We start from the raw sequence: 23201 nt of genomic DNA, 5'->3' as shown, positions 1-23201 counted from the left end.
TCTCTTCTTCTCATGAGTTCTTATTGTTTAGTTTATTCCGTGTTCCTGTCTTGATTTAGTGTTTAGTGATGCGTTTCCCGTTTTACTTTGAAGCCCTTTTGGTTTCTGGTGTTTTATTTTGTAGTTCTTGCCACATGTCTGTCATGTCTTCCTTCCTTTGTTCCGTTTCCCGCCTTTTAGATTGTGTGCCCTGCTCTCATTGTGTTCACCTGTGTCGATTGGTCTCACTTGTCTCTGATTGTCCCAGTGTATGTAGTCTTTGTCTTCCCATGTCTGTTTGCCAGTCCTTTGTCTTGTGAAACCTACGTGCGTCCACCCTCATGATACCTGGTCCTCGTCTCCTCGTGGCTCCTTGTGTTCTTGTGTTTTTTCCCTTGGATTATCTGTTTCCTGGATTTGTTTGAAGTCAGTTTTTTTGCTCTTCCTTTTGGTTTCCCTTTTCGTCTGTTGTCTCATTTAAAGTCGAGGTGAAATGAAAAACGTCATTTTAATCCTTTTAGATCACATCCCCGGTAATATTGTGCATCTATTTGACAATATAGGCCAAAAAAATACAGAAAATCAATTTCTTCGTATTCTTATATCAAAATCTGATCATTTTTTCTTCCAGTAAAACTAAATTTCACGCGTGCTTACGTAAGTTAGCACCAAACAATTTCAGTCAATCTGCAACATTTAGCCGCAGAGCACCAAGAACGCTCGGTCAGTTAGCTAGCTACTGCGCTGTGGAGAACGTCTGACTGCGCCCACTTCTCAACGATCAAATCAAATCCCTCTAACGCCGGGAAGACACCAGATGCCCAAGCGCTGCGAAGCGCTGCGAAGCGCCGCGCAACGAAAATCGCGCGCGAGGCGGAGCACTTCCGTTCACACCAGACGCGCATTTCTCCGCGCCGGTCGACAAGCGCCTCTGCTGTCGTTTACTCACATTTGGAGCTGTTTTCATGTTTTCATCATGCTCTCTCTCTGTTTGCGTGTGTGTTTTGACACTCGGAAATACGTCACGATACGGAAGCTAGACACTCTGGAAATGCCGTTTCAGCTCGACTTTAATAAATCGTCAAGTCCGCACCATCGGTCCTCAACCTTTTTGTTTGAATTTCAGACGTGACAGTGGCATCGGTTTACTTGCTTCATACTTGTCCCTATACAAAAAAAAAAAAACTGCTTTGCTTTATCACCGCAGATTGATTCAAAATAAATTGGGAAATCCACTTTTTCTTCTGTTTTGCAAACAAAGTGTTTCACTAGAATCACATTTTCTCTAAAACATCAGGAATAAACTCCTCAAACTCCCCTGAACGCCTCTTTCCATTTGAACTCTTCCTAATTATTTCTTACTCATACCTTTTACTCATGTTTGCTGTGAACGCCATCCACCAAAACACAAAGGAAAATCCTTGTATGTAAAAATGTACTTGGTAATAAATGATTCTACAGCTCCCATTGCTGTTTCTCCACAGTTCTTAAGTAAGAGCACTGTGCAACTGAAAAGACATCTTAATATTTCACAAGTGTATAATTCTCTAATATACTCCTGTGCCAAAAGGGCTCACATCCGTCATCCATCCACTGGACCCCGTTCGTCTGCCCGGGTCCCCATCTCAGGCTGCCTTCCTCTCGGGCCGCCAAAATCTCAGATAAAGAAGAAATTTCAGGTGGAGCACCTGGTGTCCTTGAGCTTCCTGCTAAAGTGCCTCTTTTGAATTCAAAAACACCACTGAGACGTGCAGACAGACACTCCAGAGAATAAGGGGATCAGCACATAATGAAATACCTGCTAACACACACACACTTGCACACACACACATTACCTCAGGAGCCGGGGGAGAAAATTAATTACAGGAATAGAAGAAGCCGAGAGAGGAGTCGGGGAGGGGAGAAAGTGGATGTTCTTTTAGCGATACCTTACGGCTTCTGTCACGAATCGCGTGAGCAATTAATGTAAAGACCAGCGCTAAGCTGAGCGAAAGGTGGGAGCTGCCTTTCTCAGTGCGGCCCCGCATGCACAGACGTGTTACATAGCGTGCGTGTGTGTGTGTGTGCGTGTCTGTAAGACGTCTCCACAGCTGGGCTGAGAGGATTAATGATATCATGCAAATATGATTTAAGCCTTCAGAGATTAAAAGGTTCTTTATAATATGAAATGACGTGTGTGTGTGTGTGCGTGTGTGCGTGTCTGTGTGTCTGTGTGTGCGTGTGCGTGAGCTTACATGAGAGGGAGTGACAGAAACCAGATTCTTTGCACTCATAATCTGTCCGTCTTAATTACGGTTTAATACAGAGCTTTGATGTGTCTGAGGAATTCAAGGGAAGACTGAACTGTGTGTGTGTGTGTGTGTGTGTGTGTGTGTGTGTGTGAGCAACGCATTCTCACTCACTGGCGCGTGCAGGGCTCGGTGGTCGAGTTAGCTCATAAATATGTAATGTTGGCGTAGACTAATTATTAAATACGCATCAAATAGAGTTTCAAAATAAAGCTTGCCAACAAGATGTTTAAATGTTGTTACTTTTGAACTAAACGATCGTTCATGTGTGTTTAATGCGGCTAAATGCTCACAGCTTGGTTATGTTTATGTTCGGTTTGCAGGATTCCACTTGTTACGTATGTAACTGAGTCGGTGACTGAATAGAGAAGAAGTCAACATTTATTATTTGTGTCGTACAGGAATCGAACCCCTGACTCCTGAATGAAAAACCTGTGGGGTTTATATAAGCACTAAACCTGCCTAATATCGTATAAGTCCCCCTCCTATCTTAATTAAAGAAGTTAACTGAACTCAAAGAAACTTGACGCACCTCATCCCAATGAATTAGCACTAACTCAAAAATGATTATTGTGATACTAATGTTTGGAACAATTGAAGTTGCAGTAATTGATTACAATTAGTTACATCAACTTATTTAGTCTATGACGTGCGGTAGCTGGCAGCTTACAGTAACGTTTGTTGTTGTAAGGGCGGTGGCGATCGTGATGGTGCATGTTCGTTGAACAAAATATTTTTTACATAAAATATTAATATAAAACATTTACAGCAATATTATCCAATGTAATGAGGTGTGTCTTATTTGTCCTAGTTTTAACTTCTGACATTGATTTGAGGACACTGGGTCACATGACATGGAAGCTATTGAAAAAGAAACTATAAATGTTTCTATAAATAGATTTAAAAAATGTTTATTTAAAGTGCGTCTTATACACCGAATTTTACTGTAATTCTTTTGTGTTAATGCAACTTAAAAGGTTTCAGGTAATCAGTTGAAATGAGTCGACACGGGAGAGTATTTAGTTAAACTTCTCAACTAAGCACATCTTACTGAACTGAAAAGTTCAACACACTGAATGGAACGGGTGCTGTTCACTTCATTTAAGTAATGTTGAGTTGGTGCTCCAAATTATTAAATGTTTGTTATTTTGTGTTTATGATGGGCAAACTTAATGTTATGTTATGTTTATTGATTGATTGTTTGAGTTGATTGATTGACTGACAGGCCATCTGTCTGGTATCCATTGTGGGCGTGTTTAATAAAAGCCTTGCACCCGCAGCTGAGTTCAGTTGTGTGTAGGTGACCTGGAAAACAGCGTCTCCGATTCATTCTTTCAAGTATTCGGTGCTTGAACTTTTAACTTTTTGGGTTCACAAGATATGAGCCGCTGTATAGTACTACTCTGTCAACAAGTAACCTTAACAATAAATAAAATAGTTAGTTCAACTCAAACCATTTGAGGAAACCTAACTGATCAGGTTTTACAGCTTACTCAAATAACACGTTCATTCTAAACACATCATCATGTCACATGACTCGACACAGTTAAGTTCTTTTTCGTACTTTTCCCAAGGTGATCGGTTTCTTTCTTTTTTAAGTAAACTTTACTTTACAGTGCACCAAGGCATGGACTCCACCAGACCTCTGAAGGTGTGCTGAGGTATCTGGCACCAAGACGTTAGCGGCAGATCCTTAAAGTCCTATAAGTAGCAAGGTGGGGCCTCCATGGATCGGACTTGTTTGTCCAGCACATCCCACAGACGCTCCATAGGAATTCAGAGGCCAAGTCAACACTTTGAACTTATTGTTGTGTTCCTCAAACCATTCCTGAATCATGTCTGCAGTGTGGCAGGGCGCATCATCCTGCTGAAAGAGGCCACAGCTATTAGGGAATACTGTTTCCATGAAGGGGTGTACTTGGTCTGCAACAATGTTTAGGTAGGTGGTACGTGTCAGAGTAACATCCACATGAATGGCAGGACCCAACATTGCCCAAAGCATCACACGGCCTCCGCCGGCTTGCCTTCTTCCCATAGTGCATCCTGGTGCCATGTCTCCCCCAGGTGAGCGACGCACACGCACCCGGCCATCCACATGATGTAAAAGAAAACTTGATTCATTAGGCGAGGCCACCTACCAGACTTTGGCACTGTTCATCTTATGTGAAGACTTCAAGAAAACATCAAAAAAATAAGCTAGAGAACAACATCTAGTTAGGGTGAGAACAGGCTTGTGTGTGTGTGTGTGTGTGTGTGTGTGTGTGTGTGATACATACTAATGGCTTCTACAAGGCCAAAAATGATCCGGGGAGCAGAGGGTCAATCCAGCAATAGATCTGTAACAAATCTCTGCAGACATTTGGCTTTAACACGTCCGACGTTATGAGATGAAAAAGAGTTGCGTAACGTTTTGGAGCCCTCGTCCTGCCTCAGTGTGCGGTCTCTTTCCGTCTGTGTCAGAAGTTGTCTGTTTTTTATTTTTCTCCCTTTGAAGACGTGCCGCTGCGATGCTTTCACTGTCAACTTCCATCTGATAAAAGTGAGGAAAATGTGTCTTAAACGGAGCCCGTATCCAGCTGCTTTGGAGTGCTGTGGCTTTGATGAAGTTGCACCAACAGTCTCAGTGTGATCCGAGGCGACCAGCTGGGGTCTAAGGTCCAAACTGCAGCCACAAGCAGCTACTGCAGGTTTGTGGTTTAAAACATCTTTTCAATTATAGCAGCTCACACCATGTCGTCTCTCCGGTGTGTGGTTTGTCTGGTCTGGATGGGCCTCCAAGTGCTCTCTTACATTTATAAAGTAAACTCTTGTCAAACTTTCAACTGCCGGATATTTTCCTCTTTCAACTTTCTTTAGAGTTTATTACGTGAAGTGCCTTTCCTCTGTGAGAGTGCATCATAAGACCAAAGTCCACAACTGCATCCTGTACCTCCAGACAAACAAGCAACGGATAATGAACAGCAAGAGGGTCATTACAGCTGAAATAAACCCTGATAAGGTGAAGCAGGTGCTCAACACGAAACACTTCATGTCTGAGCTGTTTTCTTTTTTGGAATGGACCGACATTAAATTTGGAACAGGTCGCTTCTGAAACGTCACATGCTTAAGTTTACAGTTTTCCATGGCTAACCTTGAATAAGTGTGCTTGAGGTTCAGGCCACTCAATATTTTGATGAATGTAGGAACACTCAGTCAATCGCAGCCATCCTAGAGAATGTTTTTTATTTGTACTACGCAGATGAACATTGAGGGCCTGTGTCCACTTACACCGTTTTTTGGCCTGGCAGCGTCCACGACGTCAATTTCAGAGCGCTCCTTACCAACGATTATGTTACGAAAGTTGCCTGGCAGCACCAACGCTTCCTTGGTAGTGACTGTTAAGTCTGTTTTAAATCGCTCTGTATGCTTAAGTTTTATTGAAGGACATTTTACAAATAAAACATAAAAACAATGTAAAGGAATCGTGCAGTGACTTTAGCAGAAGCTCTACACCTGGAAATTGAACCCTTGAAAAAACAAAAGGATTAGCTTCTCCTCCACCTCTTCTTGATTTAGATCGGTGAGGGAGAAGTGACATTGACGAGCGTGGTGGTTTTCCAAAAGCTTTTTAACTGAGAGCGCTGCCTAAAAACAGCTGAGGCTGAGGCTGAACTGCATTGAAAGGCGCTGCCAGCGCAAAAAACGCTGTTAGTGGACACTGGCCCTTACACAGTGGCGGCAGAGGTTGAGCTTGATCATAACACTTCCAATAGGCTACATATTCTCTAAAAAAACAGGGTAACAAAGACAGGTATGCATGGCTCTTCCGGTCTGCAGTCTCGATCCAACATAGGAGCATGTGGAAAAGATTTTGTCGGATATGAATTAAATGCAGAAAACTGTATGAAACTCTAGATGCTGTAAAATCAGTATTACTGTTTTACCTGAAGAAGCAGGGACAAAATTAATACACTAAAATTAATGTGACTTCAGTTTCAGAGTTTGAAAAACTAGTTTTTCAACTCATTAACTCTGACTGGAAAGTCTCCAGCTGTACAGCTATACAGTACCTCAGACGATGGACCAGTCCAACACCTGCACACATAGCGATTGTCTAGTCCCACATGTTGGGCCAATGTCTGAACTGAAAAAGTTTGACTGAGCTGTTCCGTCCGTCCATCCATCTATCATCTATACCGCTTATCATGTTCAGGGTCGAGGAGGTGATTGATCCTATCCTATCCCAGCTGTCATTGGGCGAGAGGCGGGGTTAACCTTTCACACTCACATTCACACCTACAGGCAATTTTAGAGTCACCAAAGAACCTAACCAGCATGTTTTTGGACTGTGGGAGGAAGCTGGAGTACCTGGAGGGAACCCACGCATGCACGGGGAGAACATGCAAACTGCACACAGAAAGGCCCAAAACGTCCAACCAGGAACCGTCCAGCTGTGAGGTGACGGGGCTGACCACTGCACCACCGTGCAGCCCTTGCTGAAACCAGCCACCTGAAAAACTGGCCTGATCCCATAAATTACACCCTATACCTCTTTAGATTGAACGTCCCCCACTGCAGGAATACTTCTTTGTTGTACTTCTGAACTCATTCCACCCTGAGGTTGCCTGTTATGCCAAGTGGTAGCTTTTTATGATTTTAAATTTTAAAGGGCCTTTTCGCTGATTTTCAACCTCAGTCCTATTATGCTATTATGGGGAGCTGATGCCATTATGGTTGAACAAAAATGCAATTTCTCTCTGTGCCTTTGGAGGACGCTATCCGCATCTCCAATGGGCTCTGCGAAACCTCTGCCAGACTACGTAAAACGCATCATCTGGCGGAGGCCAGGGGGCTCGCTAAACTACACTTCCTTTGTCTAGGACGCCCGCCTCTGATGTCATGTCTTGTTCAAAATCGTCAGGTTTGTAATGTAGACTGCAGACCTGAAGATTTTTCGGACGATCCACCGGTATATTCTTGTCATATTTTGGATTATGTACCGCTCTGAGCTGTTGCCTGCAGTGAAACGGTAGTATTTCACTCTCGCTGGGCCGTTCCTTTCAGAGGGAGGGGCGCAATGCACGCTGGGTGTTGTAGGAATGTAGAATAGGCGAAACCCAACGCGAGCTGTTTGTACAACTTTCTCCACAGCTGTGGCACCAACTTCAAATATTATAGCTTCTATCGATTACAGAGAACACCAGCTCTGACTGACAGTGGCTTTTTCCAGGGGCAAACTGCTCAATACATATTGATGAAAATTATATACGCTCTGAAACGTGCCAAAACGCTGTCACAACCAAGACATGCCTTCACATGAGAAGAGGATGAAACTGGAGAACTATGTCCACATCCTCCATATTGAAAATGTCTTTCAAAGGGCATATCGCAGCAGCATGCTTGGCCAGCCAATGAGGGACAAAAGCTTTGTCAGGTTTTTCCAGTCGTGTTCCCTCCTCTAATCTCTCTTCATGGAATAATCATACATTTAATGAGCTGAAACAATGTTATTATGGAATTGGCTCAGCCGCTCTTCCACTGAGGTATTATAATATGAGGAGTGTAACGTTCCCGCTTGCACATTTTCGCTCACTTGACATATTTCGTCTCATTTCAATAAATCCCCTCTCCATGTTAAAAGGGCAATTAGAGCATCGGGTTAGTGAGCACAGCAAAGACTCCACTTCCTCTTTATTATTCCTCTCCCTCTCTCTCTCTCTCTCTAACATCTTCCTCTCCTTTCATAAAACAAGACCGCATGGCCATAAAAGTTTAGTTGTAACTGGCTCGTGTTGCTGTGCCACAAATCGCAGTGCCATAAAGTGTAATTGTGATCCCATCAGCGTAGAAAAGGTGAGCATTGACTTGCTCCCGTCAATAAAACATCTCGGGGTTTAAAGATATATCGGATCTCTGGGGCTCATCGGGTCTCGCAATCCATTACGGGTGGCATCTTTTACGCGCTGAAGAGAAACGAGGGTGCTGTTTGTAATGACTTTTTAAGTAAAGGCACTCATCGAGCATCGCAGATGAGCTGTGACTGATCATTGCTGCCCATGCTTCAGAGAAAAATTCAAGTGTTTAAATGTGTAGCTTAACATACCTTAACTTCATTTGATTGAAGTAGACTTAAATGAAACACTGCACTTTTATTCTGAAAGAGTAGCTGTGATGTTTTCTCACATTTGTCGGTATAACTAACAGTGGAGTGACGGTTGTGCTTTGAGGTGTCATGGCATGATGTGTGCCTTCTTAAATTGGTGTTTGGTCGATCATATCTCTGTTGTCATGGTATCATTGGAAAGCTTGTTAATCTCCCTTTCCAACGATGTCCCATTTGTAAGGATCATGCATTTGTGGGATGACTAGCACATCTGAGAAGTGGGTGAGGTCCCAAGGAAAATGTGCCAAATTTCTCTCCCATTGAAACACAGTTTATTCTCCTGTTGGTATTGACTCAAATGTTTTGTGTTGTTTGGGAGATTGGATGAACTCTATTAGTAACAAGAAACAAACAAGGTAAGTTAATGTTTTATTTATTGAACAAACCGAGCCTCAGAAGTGTGGAAGAACCATACCAGCCTGGTCAGTATCACGGTGTGGGGCGGCATCTCCATCAAAACACAAGGCTTAAAGGGCATCTCGATGCTGTGACATATCTGCAGCCAGTGGCAACCCCATACCTCCGCAATCTGGGACCTAACCCCATCCTCCAACGTGACGATGCTCGCCCCCACAGAGCCAGGGTTATCACAGACTACCTCCAGAAAGTGGGAGCGGAGAGAATGGAGTGGCCCTCCAAGAGCTCAGACCTCAACCCAAATGAACACTCATGGGATCAGCTTGGGAGTGCTGTACGTGCTAGAGTGACCAACACGACCACGTTGGCTAACTTGCAACAAATCCTGTTTGAGGAATGGGATGCCATCCCACAGCCACCTGTGACCAGGCTGGTGACCAGCGTGAGGAGGAGATGCCAGGCTGTTGTGGCTGCGTATGGTTCTTCCACCCACTTCTGAGGCTCCTTATTTTGTTTAATAAATAAAACATAAAACAAGTGTGTCTTGACTAGTCTCTGAGTTTCTGCCCTTCCATGCCAATTCATCTTCGCCAACCTTCCCCATCCCTGTGAATCTTTGTAAAACCTTCGACAACTTCTTGTTTTTTGCCGTGTTCTCACCTGTTTTCAGTGGATTTAAGTCAGACCTTTAGTTGGAGTTTGTTTGCCTGGATTCATTTGTCTCTCTATTTTTGTCTGCATTTGGATCCTCTCACTTTTCTTTAGTTAAAACCATAACGTGACACTTTTATTGTGACGGAGTCCCAGGAAATGTTGCTTATTTGTCACTTCAAAACAAGCAAGGGAGTAATGACACAAGACGTGGCTCTAAAAATCTGATCCAATGGATGTCTTGGGTTGAAATAAAGGTTTAAATGGAGTCTCAATGACGTTTACAGAATATTGGTGGGTTTATATTTTGCGTCTAAAAAACAAGCTTTGTTAAGTTTGACGTCCTGATTTCACCAAACGTACCCAACAGTTTATCTTTACTCGAGTTTTCTTAGTAAGTAACTTTGCCAACGTGTCAAAGTGCTGATTTAAAACGGAGGAACGAAACATTATTTCCTCTCTTAACAATGCTTTAGACAATTCACTGGTTTCTAATTTGTTCTCCAACAAGCGTCCGTGAAACAAACCACCGGGGTGTTTCTCATCCTTTCTTTTAAGTAACCAGTGAGACTTTAATCAAAGAGCCGCTCTGTGTTTTGACAGTGTAATGATACAGACACTGAGGTAATGGCTCTTGTAAAACTACTGACTCTGTGAAAGCACTTTGTTTTTCATTATACCCTCTTCAATACGCTCTCTGCTCTCCTTTCCTCACGTCCTCTGGCTTTGATGTTTTATCTTTTCTTTCTGTCCTTTTGTTTCTCTTTACTTCTTTCTCCTTTCTTTCATCCTGCGCACTTCATTTCTTTCTATTAATCTTTTTTGTCTTACATAGCCGTCCTTTTCTTTCCCTTACCTATTGTGATTTCCCTGTTGTCATCTCTTTTAATTTTCTGCTGTTTTTCTTTCCTCCTTCCTCCTTCCTCCTTCCTCTTTCTTACTTCCCTGCTTTAATTTCCTTCCTCTCCTTTCCTTTTTCATTTCCTGTATTAAGTTAAATTAAAGAACATCCCAGTAGTATCAATTCCATCACCAAACATTTCACAGTAATTTAATTACGGCCGTGAGCATCATTACAACATCAGACCGTCCACAATATCACTCTCTGTACAACTAGAACTGTTTGTTTTGTGTTTAATCTGTTGTCTAACTTTGTCGCTCTGCTAAACGTCCCGCTCTTTAGTTCATCTTCACCTGATGCATTCAGAGTCATCCTTTGAAGGCAGAGCACACTCTCCTCCCCTTCTTTGGTGGCCATTGCAATGTTTGGCAATTCATTTGTAATGAATGGTATTCATGAGTGTGCGTGGACGGACTGCCTCATTTCACAGAGGATCAATACTGTGTTAGGACGTCACCACCTTCGGCCACTGGCATCAAACCGTGCCGACTGGAGCTTCTTATTTCCACAGGCAGACTTCCAATCAGTGGTCTTTAGCCCTTTGTCACTGTTGCTCAGTTAGTTAGATTCCCTATTAAAAAAAACATTTGGGCATATTTGTGTCATGTGACACTCAGGTGTTACTCCTAGTCTTAAAAGCCTTTTCTTCAGTAAAGATGAAAGTGTAAAAAGCTTTAAGTACCTCAGCCTATCAGAGTATTTATCCTCTGATGACCAGAGGTTCAGGTCCAAAGTTTTTCAAAGCCTCAAGCTGAGTGTCCTGAGTCCAAACAAATATCTGTTAAAGACTAAAACGTTACCTGGTACCAAGTTTGCTGCATATAAAACAGTAATTAAAATGTTGTTCTTGTTTCACATAAAAGTTAATCAAGTTATCATTTTTACCAAACCTAATATGAAAAAAATGTAATTAAATAAATCAATTAAACACTAATTTGTCTGTTTGTGTGCCAATACATCAATCAGTGTGTAGCCAATGACTCACAGACTAGGCTAAGCTTACTTAACGTCACTATGCCAACATCCAGCTTTCATGCTAAAGATGAAGTAGCCTTTAAAGTCGAGGTGAAATGAAACATGTCATTTTAATCCTTTTAGATCACATCCCCGGTAATATTGTGCATCTATTTGACAATATAGGCAAAAAGAAATACAAAAAATCAATTTCTTCGTATTCTTATATCAAAATCTGATCATTTTTTCTTCCGGTAAAACTAAATTTCACGCGTGCTTACGTAAGTTAGCACCAAACAATTTCAACCAATCAATCTACAACATTTAGCCGCAGAGCACCAAGAACGCTCGGTCAGTTAGCTAGCTACTGCGCTGAGGAGAAAGTCTGTCTACGCCCACTTCTCAACGATCAACTCAAATCCCTCTCATGATATGTCCCGCCTGCACGTCCCGTTTCACTCGGAAATACGTCACGATACGGAAGCTAGATACTCTCGAAATGCTGTTTCAGCTCGACTTTAAAAGTCTTAAATAACTCAGGAGGCTTACCTCTTCTTTTGTAAAGTTCCCCACACATTAGAAGTGCTTCACTCATGGTTTCAACGGTGAGTAAAGGTGAGCTAGGTTGTAATGCTAAGCGCTAAAATAATTCCAAATGAAACACCTTGCTGCGTGCGTTAGCGCCTAAAACATCCGGTCCTACTGAGGGTCCTTTCTGGGGGTATTTATGTCCAGTCAGCCTCAATTTTGTAGTATGTAGCAATGAACATACTTTTTATATGGTTGTTATTTTTAAAACAAGTAGCTGGGAATAAAAAAGCAGAAAAACGATGGGCTACTTTTTTAAACCATGTGATGGAGCTAACGTTAGCTTAATTAGGCAGCTAGCTACATGTTCAAAAGTCTACCTGCAACAGTTTAGCATTTTGTCCATCAAAACGAATGGTTGCAAGCAAAAAACTATGCTTTCGTCTACTTCTATCTGAAACCAGCGACTCATTGTTTCAATAATGACTGAATTTTCAGTCATAATTCTGCCGCTGTTAGCATTTAAACTTTATGTGTGCTGCGCTAGAACAATAGTTGTAGCAACAGCAATTTAGGGGGGCATGGGTTAGCAAATAGTGAGATTTTTCTGTTCAAAAGATACAACTACAATGTTAAGAAGATGATTTAACCCACAAAACATATTTCACTTTCAGTCTTCATGCGACAGCCATGATGAACTGGTTCCTTCACTTTCACTGTCGGGTGATTAATTCAGTAATTGAGATTCCGCTCCAGATGTCTGATAACAGTGTTTTGGTGGTCTTGTGTCTTGGGATTGTGGCCGTCTCACCTCATTTTGTTGATAAAGCATCAGCGTCTCAGTTCACCAGCTCGTAGAAAAACATCAGTGTTGTGTCAATTGGTTGATAAATCCTCAGCGACTCACCTCGTTTGTCGAGAGAACCGAGTCTTCATCCAGGCTGAGAACAGCATCAGTGAGGATGACGTCGTGGGGGAAAAAACGACTGCTCATCGTCTGCAGAGAGAGAGAGCGACAGAAGAGATAACTGACTTAATTACCAAAACTTTATTGATATATATCTACCAACAAAAGCAAGATTGGAAGGCGAGGCTTGAAGTCCCCCCTTCTATACATAAAATGCATCAGTGGTTCCTCATCTGTAGCTCGTACTTGTTGAGGTGTTCAGATTTATATTCATGATTTTGACAAATATTTCTTGGGCATTTTATGGCTTTATTAGATATTAATTTAAAAAAAGTCTCATATGTTTCTCTTTCCAAGCACTTAAAGATTTTTGGGTTGTATCCAAATAGTTGAATTCACTCCTCGTTATTTAGTTTCGTGTAAAAGTCAGTTAAACAAAGACAATGAAATGAGAGAGAAAGATTGCAGGCCCATGTTGGTGCCACTATATTAAAGACCCCCTCCAGTGAGAATCCAGTGTTTAACCTTGTAAACATCTCCATGTGGTGTTCTTCATGTGCTACAAGACATATCAGGGACAACATCAGCAGTCATCTCCATGGCTGTGCCTGTCTGCTTTTAAACTGCAGTGTACCAAGGACAGGCTGAACGACACGTTTTCAGATTGGCAGGTTTGTGATGTCACAAACCTAAGGAGCAAATCCTGTTAATGGACCGGTTGATGCATATCATTATGTGCAACCTATGGCAACCACTTCGGCGATGCTCGAGCCAGCTGTAACCGTCATCACGTTAACGTTACTACTTCTAATGACTACATTTCAAGCTAGCTAAGTTTCAACAAGTTGCCACTAAACGATGGGTTTTACTTTCACAAGGAGGCGGTTGGAAGTGTGCACAGTGGGCGGGGCCTATGCAGATTCGTGAATTTTTAATGAGGGAGAAGGAGGAGATGCCTCGGGAGGATTTTTTCAAGGTAATTAACAAAAACTTATCAGACACAATTAATTATTTCACGCAGAGCATTTCATGTCTTAAAACATGAGTGGAGCTGCTCTTTAAAGATTGTTTTTCTTAGCAACTCAGGAAATATGTTAAAGTCCATGAGAAATTGTAAGGTATAGAGTTTGCAGTATAAAAAAACATGGACTAAACAAATGGCCAATGAGAAAATGTGTTTGTTTCACACCCTGCTGTTGGTCTATCGATCAACGAGCCGGCTTAATACGTTTTGTGTGAGTCTTCATCAATTCAGTGCCTAACAGAAAGCCGAGCACACCTTCATCCATTAGCCTAAAGAGGGCTGCTGCTGATGTTATTGACTTGTAATTAAAGAGTGAATTATTTAACTGTTGAGTAGCCGAGGTTCAGATGAGGTCTCAAACAACCATCTCTGAATATGGGACCAAAACTGGAACAGAGGAATGATAATTAAGTTATGTGTTTTATTGTGTGTTATACTAGATACTGATTTTTATTGAGCAACTTCTTTGTGTTTATTTTGTAAGAGCATTTTTCGAGGGAGAGAAAAGACGGTTGCTTCTCTATCATTTTTATGCACCAGACAAATAAAGAACTTGACAAAAATGACTCGAACACGAAGCCAAATCTCTTCTAATTCACAACATTTCTGTCTCATATGTTATTAAATTATGATGCCAAATGTACACCAGCCGTTATAACTGACACACCAGAATTTGTGTCCAGAATACTCAGCTTGATTGGCAGTACGATACTTATTTAGTGTCCGCCCGGGAGTCTGTCATCGACTTGGCTTTAACAAGATACAACAACCTGCTGAGTTTTAAAAAGTGTCACTTCAAGTGTAGTTTTACGTCAAATAAAGTAGATTGAATTCACACCCCCGGGGGTAATATTAAGAGGCTTATTTTGCAAAGTAAGACCACAAATATCCGCAAGGTAAGTGTCTGCTTCCATCTCAGCTTAATGAGTCGATGGATGCTGAGTGCAAATTCATCAAGAAATTAAGGGAAACATCAAAGAATATGAACACAAATCCCCTCGTAAAAAACTGTATTAAATCACAGCTTAAAGTGAGGAGATGTGTTTTCTTTGGATGGATGCCCTGTGATCAGCAGGCAGGTAATTAGTTCAGTCAGGATGCTGCTCATAGTGGTGGAGCAGCCTCTCAGCTGTAGTAAATATATTAACTATATTAACTATGCTAATATTTTCTATGGAAGATTTGCATGAGTACGAATAAGAGGAAACTTGCGGTCTTGCAGGCTTAAGGTCTTTACATTAGGACCTCACTACATTTCCCAGCATACTTTAGGTCCTCTTGTAAAATGTCTATTTTAACAGGCTCCTTGTTGATTGCCAATGGCAGCATATTGGGAGCATAGACTGTTTAACCAATGGTTGTAGCCACCGTGATGTCACCCACTGGGTTCTCAAGTGCGTGAATGAAGACGAAATATGGCCGCCCCCCGCCGCCATGTTGGTCGACTGGAGCCTGAAGAAACCAAATTTGGATGAGAGGGTGGAGCTGGAGAGGAGTGAGTGGTTGAAAAACGTCAAGTTAAACAGTCTGTTGCTGATCCATTTGCTTGTTAGTTTGCTTGCTGTTTGTGACGGTGACTGACTGCAGGTGTTTATTTATCAGACTAAGGAAGAAGTGGTCTCGCCGCTCGCTCACCCGGGTTTTTGTACCAGGCTGTAAACATAGGCATTTTCCCATCTGCTGTAATGTTATTTCTTGTTTTCTGGAGCCTCAAGTGGCAACTTGAGGAACTGCAGATTTTTCCACTTCTGCATTAGCTTCATTGTCCAACACCGGAGGTTACAGCGTGGTTGAGAGTCTCTTTCACTGAGGCTTATGTGCATTTGCAGGTTTGCTTATATATCAGACCAATAGTATTACATACTAACTTCCCTGTCTTAATATTGTATGGTGATCTGTAGTACCGACACAGCAATGTGGCAATGACACGGGCATTTAACATAACATCATAATACCATGAACCAAACACTGTAACATGTCTGTCTGTACCTGTCTGACTCATCTCCCTCACCTCCTCTGGCTGGTGTCAATTCTTTTCTGCCTCTGGACAGAGATTAGATGCCGCTGAGATCACTGGCAGTTCAATGGTCTGAACCTTATCTTAGTCGCTCTTTCCACCCGTTTCCTCACTTCTTTATATTTGCCGTGACTCCCGCTGCTCCAAGGGGACTCTTTGGAGATTTCTCGTCTGTCTTTGAGTCGCTGATATATCAAGACGTCTGTAAATTACAGTTAAAAGTCAAAGACCACAGAGCTATCTGTACCACCATCATCCCCTATGGTCTGACACTCTCTCATGATGAACTTTTACCTTGGTATTATTGGTGTGAGAAATGCTCTTTAATATTTCAGTCTTTCATGTCAGATTATTTAATTTATATGCAATCTGCCATCTATATTTTCAGATGAAAGACCAATTAAATGACCCGGTGTAAAGTTGAGTTCAAAATGATGAAGCCATAGAGGATTATAGACTCCACAGTTTCTCTCAGCTCAGCACCTTTCAGGTTATTATTTTGGTTTTACAGCTGCCACTTTACTGTTTTAGACGCCTCTCTGCTCTCGTTAACCCGAGTTTTTACAGCAAAAAACTGCATTTTCAACAAAAACCTAGCTTACCCAACCAGCCTGGCACAAACAGAAAGAAAGAGAGGTTAGCAACTAGCCTGGTAAAGAATGTGAAGCATTTAGCAGACACTTTTGGAGTTGGTGGAGACCAAAAACAGAGCTAAAAGGACTTCAGATAGGACTTGCATTTACGTGTATTACTCTAGAGGGATGCTTGTGTTGCTATGTGTCTGCTGGAATCTTAATGAACTGTTTGCTTAAACATTAAGCACAACAACTTTATTAGGTTAGATACAGAAAAGTCTAAAAACAATAAAGGGGATCTGGCAAGAGAGCCTGGGAGAGAGACAATTTTCTCAAGATATGGTGGAGACCAAAAAAGCTAAAAGGAGAGCTAAAAGGACTTGAGAAAACTTATGTTATTATTATTATATCTTAATGAATCCACTGTGTTCTAAATTGTTTAGCACAACAACGTTATAAGGCAACAATGTTAAATGACCGAAGTGAGAAAAATAGGGAGTTGGTGGAGACCAAAAACAGAGCTAGAAGGACTTGAGAAAGGATTTATATTCACAACTCCAACAACTCCAGAAGGATGCTTTTATTGAAAATATGCAACATTCTGATCAAATGTTTAGGACAAGTTTATAGGGGAAAGGTTCTAAATGTCATATTTTTTCATTTTTTATTATTCTAACTTCTTTACGTATATCTTGTTTTTGAGAGGGCTGCACGGTGGTGCAGTGATTGGTTAGCGCTGTCGCCTGACAGCCAAAAGGTTGGTTCGAATCCAGGTTCGGACATAAAGGTCTTGTGTGGGGTTTGCATGTTCTCCCCATCTAACTCTAAATTGCCAGTAGGTGTGAATTTGAAAGGTTGTGTCTCTCTATGTGTCAGCCCTGTGATTGACCGGCGATCAGTCCAGGTGTAACCCGCCTCTCGCCCAATGACAGCTTGGTTAGGCTCCAGCCCCCCGCGACACTGAACAGCATAAGTGCAATAGATAATGGATGGAAGGAAGTTTCTGAGAAGATATTTTTTTCCCCCAAAGATTGGATGAAGCCGTAAGATAGTCAACCAGTGCCATAATGATAAAATAATTAAGTAAAGGATATTTTGAGGTCAACACAAGACTATCAATCGTACTCAAACACCCTGACCTTCTGTTCAATCAGGTTTCAGCCTGAGGTCCCACTTGACCTTTGAACTCTTCACGTTTACACTCCTTCGCTATCATTTAAATGCAGACCTAAGCAGTCAGGATCAATGTTTAAGATTAACTCATCAATATAAAATTCAGAGTGTGGGGGCAAACATATCCAATATTGCAGAGTGATGGATGAAAGTGCGATATAGTCGACATATTAACAGTGACAGTGGGGAGGCCACAGGTCACTGCTTTGATAATATTGATGTGTGGTTATAAATGCTTCACAAGCAGGATCTCACTTACCGCAGGGCCGAGCTGTTTGGACTCTGATTCATCTGATCCCCATATTCCCTGTGTGCTTAATGGTGAGTCATTTAAACGTGCATGATCCTGACTCATTAAGAACGTGTCTCCTAATCACTCTGATTAAACATAACTCTGTCAATAGGTCAAACTACATTTATATGTCGACTATATTGCGTTTATTTGACATTCAAAAAGGTCAACAATTTCCGTTTTGAAAAAAGAAAAGAAAAAAGTTCTTGGCCATAAAAGCAAAGATTAGCGATTCCGTTTGCCTTCATCTAAAAATGTAATTTGTTTCCTTTTCTTTGGAGTAACTGTTGTTTTTTAGTTTTAAGCTGTCAGTCCTTTCCTGTTTTCTTTGGCTGTGATGATTCAGTCTGAGGTATCTCATCAGAGATGTGTTATCTCATATGGAAAAAGTGACTTTAAATGAAAATCTGTAAGATTCTTACTTTCTCAAAACAAATTTTAAAGCTAAAACAATATTTTATGAAGAGTATGGAATCAAACTGAAGAACAGGAAAGAGAGGGTTAGTCCGTCCTCTCAGCGTTACAGAGAACACACAGTCATACCCAACAACAAAACATGTCGCTGCTGCGCTCTGTTGAGGCTAATGACAAACTTTCTGTGTAGGTGTGTGTGTGTGTGTGTGTGTGGAGGAAACACACTGAAGAGCATCTGTCTGGGCTGAACAATGTAACACATGACTAATTATAGGACCATAGACTCTGGCACACACACACGAGATGTATGTTTTTGTCACCGGTGAAACGTTGTGTTTCGTGGGGACACATTTACATGAAAACAAACAGAAGCAATTAGAGCACAAAGCGTCGGGATTGCAGAGAGGCTGGCACGTGTGTGTGTGTGTGTGGGAGGGAATAAAAATACACACAAACATAAGTTAAAATGGGTTCATGTGTGCGGCAGAACATCACTCAGTAATACTGCAAATGAGAACAATCACAGCAAAGTCACACTCCAGACCTCCGCCTTATTATCTAAGGTGTATTTAAAGCTGAAATAGAGCTGCATTACAATTAAATTAGCACAGAAGGAACATTATGTAATCCACTGTACAACACTTCTATGTCGTACCCAGAAGTTTCTCTCTATAGCTGTTCATATAGAGAGGCTGGTGTGCATTATTTATGTTGTATTACGTTAAATTACTCAAAATTTACTTTTGCAATCAACAAGGAAATGTAACCTTGTGCCTTAATTAACATTATGTTTCTGTTTACCACAAAATAACAGCTTAAAAGTCGTTTACATAGTAGACTGTAACAGGGAGAATGGGGCCTCTTTCTTTCACACTTCCTGCCCTGAGCGGCTGTTTTGGCAGTAACCCCGGTGATGTGGCAGCCATCTTTAGAAGTAGTCAGTGTTATGACCGAGTCATCTTTGCTCAAGTCCCAAGTAAGTCTCGAGTCATTTTTTCTTGGGCAAGTCGAGTCCTTAGTTAAGGCAAGTCAAGTCACTTTTTTCACACCCAAGATGCAGCAGTGTTACCTGTAGTATCCGGTCTTTATAAAGAGAAAAAACAAGGTGTTAGCAGCCCGTCTAATAATGATATTATTGGCCAATTTATATAACCTGTTCACAAAGTATAACAATGAATTGTATCTGTATTATCTTGGCACAGACGCAGCCATGATGATGGTCTGCTCCCAGACCATACTGAGTAGTAACGAGTACGACTGATGAGGATTCTATTTGGGGGCTTTGATGTTGCGTGTTGCCATAGCGAGGAGTTTGACTGACAGCCAGTCATCCAGTCATGACAATCCCATACAGGGGAGCTTTTTAAATCGTCAAATCATGATTCCCGGTTTGTGCTGCGTACATACTTGATAGTTAGACAGAAACTTGACTAACATTCAAACTTATGAACACACGCAAGTCATCCGAGTCATCATGCCTCAAGTCAAGTCAAGTCATTAATTTTTTTGTCAAGTCAAGTTGCAAGTCATCAAAAAAGTGACCCAAGTCTCAAGTCCACATCTTTAGAAGTAGTTATGGCACAACTTTCTGGCAGAAACCCTTGAAGGCAAACGCCCCGCGTGCCAGTCTAAGCTTGGTAATCTGAGGACTGAAAAGAACGGCCGAGCAACAAGACAGACGAGAAATCTCAGGCAGGCTTTAACTCATTGGTGAAATCACAAAAGAATTCCTGATCAATTTATACACAGTGTTAAGCTTTAATAACATGATGTGCTTTAGTATTTTACACCTTTACTACTTCACAAATAAACCTTTGAGAAAAAGTGTTGCTGTTGTTCCTTGTTATGTTCCCGTTCTACCAAAGAGACATTTAAACCTCTCAGACTGTTGATTTTCAAGGTACAGGAACGGGGAGCGGTATAACTGCAGAACTCATATAAAAATAAACCTCACACACCTGCAGGAGTCTGTGTGTGAGGGCGGCGTGCCTCCGTGTGGTCTCTCCTCACGACCGGCTCAACATGCATAATGACTTTGCACGCTCTGCAGTGGATGCATAAACTCTGAGCGAGTTAATTGTTTTTCTTTCACCTGTAAATTAATTTTGGGCTCAGAGGGGGGTTTAACGGGGGGTCACTGCACCTCAAAGCCCCCGCTTGGCTGCAGGCCTGAACCAGATGGTGGCACACCACCCAAAAATTAAAGGCTGTTAATATTAATGCCAAAAGTTGTGTTAGGAGAATAGAGACAGTTTTCAGGACGGGAGCCAGTAAAACTCTGGGTGTGTTTCATGTTAGAAATGGTTTCACCTCTTCACGGGTTCATTTGGGGGGGAAAAAGAGGAGGTGCAAATTTTTCCACCCTAACAGGCGTGATGGTGAGGTAGAAGTTAGTTAAAGCCACCCACACACAGTCCTGTGAAGAGGTTAAATCAGCTCTAAGGGCCTTAAAATACACCTTTAGTTAAAAAAATTGTTCGTTAAACTTTGCAGTGCCACTTTTGAGGCTGATTTGTGTAGAATGAGGAGAGTTCAGCCCAGTTTTTATACTTTTAGATAATGCTGGAGTTTCTGATGAAGTTTGAACAGTTGTTTCTGAGGAGGCCTCTTTAAAGTCTGAACTGTTTGTTTATGCTGCATCCGTGCGTCTCCTTCACAGTGACTGACAGCGCACCCAAACCAACCTTGGGAGTGTGCGTGATACTGCAGATAAGGACCCGAGGTAAACATGAACTCACTAAATAGGCCATTCTGCAAGTGTGTGCTTTAGACTGGGCTCGCCTTGTGGTGTTTTAAAAGCAGTAGTTATTCTCAAAGATCTCAGTTTCGTTCTCTTTGGCGGCCCCTGTGGCGATAAACGGTAATTACAGGAGCACACTTCCCTGATATCCAGACAGTGTTGCATGTGTGACGTCCACAGTCGGCTCCGGATGTAATTCTTGATTTTCCTCTCTGACGGTCGCTTTCCTTTTCAGACTGTTTGCTTCATCTGAGCGTCGAGTTTGTTTCTTTTTCTTTGGATTGTCACTTAATGTTGAAGTTGTATCTGTAGTCATTGATCTTTTCTATGTTTGTTCAGCCATAGTAGATTACTGTTTACTCGCAACACTTGCAGAGAGCGGAAAAGCAGCCGCTTAGCTCCGCCCACCCTCTCTGGCAGACCAACCACTGCTGGCTTATGGAAAACGCGTCACTAACTGGGCGCTGCTTGTGATTTTTACCACTAAAGTCGCCACAGACAGCCAGTCTGTAATACTGCAAATGCAAAGGCTTGCATCAGTGGGCCATAGGCTCAATCACCATTGTGTTACCTCATTCAGTGATAGATAGTGACTTCACAGACATTTATTTCAATTAAAATCTTCAAGATTATCACTTTAAAACAACAGAAAACAATGATGTGAACGTATAAGGAACGAACTGATTGACAAAGTCATAAAAAATGAGTGAAAGAATTAAACACCTGTAATATACGACAGAAAGTATTCCTCTGGGGTCTGCAGGTACCGCACTCACTGTCCGGTCAGCGAGTCTCAGCAGCACAGACAAAAACAAACATATATAAGCAGGTGTTGTTATTTTGTTTGTGTCCGTCTTTCAAATCTCTTTTGTTAGTTATAGTTGCGTTATTGTTGAGTGCCTGTTTCTGTTTTATTAACTGTGTTTACTTCCTGTTTCCTGCTGTGTGCTTTGATGCTTTGCACATTTTGTTATGTTGCTTTTATGAGTACATTTTTGTTACCAGCTGTAAAGCTGTTCTCCTATATGGATAAAATAAAAGTAAATAAAGTATTTTAATGAATTATTTGAATGATCTTTAAATCTTGTATTCCTGCTTGTTCTAAATGTAAATCTTTTACTGTTTCATTACTCTGTGAAGCTCTTGCCTCAGCGTATGAAATGTGCCATACAAATAAAGCTGCCTTGCCTAAAGATTTGTGAGGATTTTACTTTTTTATTATTATTTTACACCCGGGAGAGACGGGAAATATAGAGAGGAGAGAGAGGGGGATCACGTGCAGTGAAGGGCCGAGGACGGGAGCTGAACCTGCGGCCGCTGTGTCGAGGACTGCAGCCTCTGTGTACGGGGCGCCTGCTCTGCCAGCCGAGCTGAACCAGCGCGAAATCCTTCTATCAGCACAGTTCAGCATCGGGATCTCAGCGATGTTTGCACGTCTACACTCTAACAGGATATTTGTAAGAGAACAACAGAGTATCTAATAGGCACACAAACAATCAAACAAGCACAATGTCCTCGTTACGTTGGGAAAATGTTAATAAAAGCCAAATAGAGTCAGAGACACTCGGCAATAATAGAACAAATAACATTCTTTAATTCCCAGAGACAGTTTGTGAAGTTGAACCTGACTGACGCGTCTCACGCAGCCTCAGTCAGAGTCCACTCTCTGGGTTTGATGTAATAACAGCCCTCAGGGATCTGAACATCTGCTGTTCTCAAGGGTGTTTGCTTAATTTACTGAATCATTTATCATCAAGCGCAGCTCTGAACGTGGCGGTGTCCCTCCCTGTGGTTACTGCACAACTCTTCAGTCACATCACAGTGAAAAGAACTGGGCGTCGTTCTCTTAACTCTCCTCACATCTCTTTAAAGTTTGTGTTATTTAGAAAAATAAAAAGTTAAAAGGTTTGGTGAAGAATGCCAACAAACTTCGATGAATGCCTTCCCTGCAAAGCAACAAAGCGTCCTTTAATGCATAATGGATGCACAGAGCCGGCAGCTGTTACCTTGGTCTGTCCTTCGATGACAGTGAGAGGCACGCTGGTGGAGGGCCACTTGTTCCGAGGAGGTAAAGGCTTGTCGCAGTTCCATAAAACCACGATCTGTACGGGGAAAGCATCGACAGCATGTGGACATTAGTTTCTGCATTAAGGTCTTTAAACAGATTAAACTTTTCACAAGTAAAGAATAAATACGCAGTCTGATCTTTCTCAGGGGCGTTTTTCAGCTTTCAGAGGCAAAACTTCAGACTGCTTTAGG

At 41.8% G+C, this 23201-nt stretch overlaps 1 protein-coding gene across 1 annotated transcript in view; it reads right to left on the bottom strand.

The window, feature by feature from the left end:
- The window catches only part of LOC138612408 (exostosin-1), a 260576-nt gene that overhangs the window by 13206 nt on the left and 224169 nt on the right, over nucleotides 1–23201 (bottom strand). The window contains exons 8-9 of the mRNA XM_069685629.1: nucleotides 22949–23044; nucleotides 12708–12797 (exon numbers count right to left, since the gene is read on the bottom strand). Coding sequence (XP_069541730.1) covers nucleotides 12708–12797; nucleotides 22949–23044 — 186 coding nt within the window. The remainder of the gene's footprint in view (nucleotides 1–12707; nucleotides 12798–22948; nucleotides 23045–23201) is intronic.

This window comes from Semicossyphus pulcher, unplaced genomic scaffold (assembly GCF_022749685.1).
Source record: "Semicossyphus pulcher isolate SPU_LCO1_2020_fin unplaced genomic scaffold, fSemPul1.0.p SCAF_11, whole genome shotgun sequence".
Classification (NCBI taxonomy): domain Eukaryota; kingdom Metazoa; phylum Chordata; class Actinopteri; order Labriformes; family Labridae; genus Semicossyphus; species Semicossyphus pulcher.
This window is presented reverse-complemented; position numbering and strand designations above follow the sequence as displayed.